At 46.7% G+C, this 640-nt stretch overlaps 1 protein-coding gene across 1 annotated transcript; it reads left to right on the forward strand.

The window, feature by feature from the left end:
- Positions 1-222: 222 nt before the first annotated feature.
- On the forward strand, positions 223-512 carry H257_03274 (hypothetical protein; the record flags this gene model as incomplete). Its single annotated transcript, XM_009827282.1, has 3 exons — positions 223-231; positions 299-436; positions 501-512. The coding sequence occupies 3 exons, from the start codon at positions 223-225 to the stop codon at positions 510-512; spliced, it is 159 nt and encodes a 52-aa protein (XP_009825584.1).
- Positions 513-640: the final 128 nt, after the last annotated feature.

A 640-nucleotide genomic window follows, 5' to 3' on the forward strand; every position in this document is an offset into this window, starting at 1 on the left:
CATTTTCACGTGCTCTGTGTGTGCATCACATCACAGAGAACCAATCAAGACTTTGCCTGGTTGTTGAATTCCCTGGGTAACTTGTTTCGAACACACGTGGCGTACGATTGGCAGCCTCAGCTCCTGATGGGAAATGCAGACCGTGCTCAGTACCGTGGGATGATTAATGCACTGCATCCCATCCTACCAGGTGTTCAATACCTTATGTGCTACTTCCACGTCATGAAGGAGGTACGTCTAACACTATTGAATACGTGTACACTGATATTTAAGCTGATAGTTTGGCAATTTGTACTAGTGCTCCGAGAAGCGAAATGTTTTATCCTGGGCGGAATGGTGCGAAGTGTCGTTTGACATTTATATGTTACACATGGTGGAAAACTACAACCAACTGCTCAAGAAATGCAGCGGGTGCATCAAAGGTGGAGTGTTGATCGTGTACACCGCAAGTTCAGAACCTATTTCTTCGACACGTGGCTGCCTGTGGTGGCCCCCTACAGCCGTGTCAATGACGAACGTTTCTGGAAGTGGCAAGTGTACCACAGTGACCGTGGATCGCCCCTTACAAACAACCCGAATGAGCAATTTAATGCTGAGCTCAAAAGTGTATGTTTACCCATAGCCATAACCACACATACAT

The sequence above is a fragment of the Aphanomyces astaci genome (assembly GCF_000520075.1).
Source record: "Aphanomyces astaci strain APO3 unplaced genomic scaffold supercont1.5, whole genome shotgun sequence".
NCBI lineage: Eukaryota > Oomycota > Saprolegniomycetes > Saprolegniales > Verrucalvaceae > Aphanomyces > Aphanomyces astaci.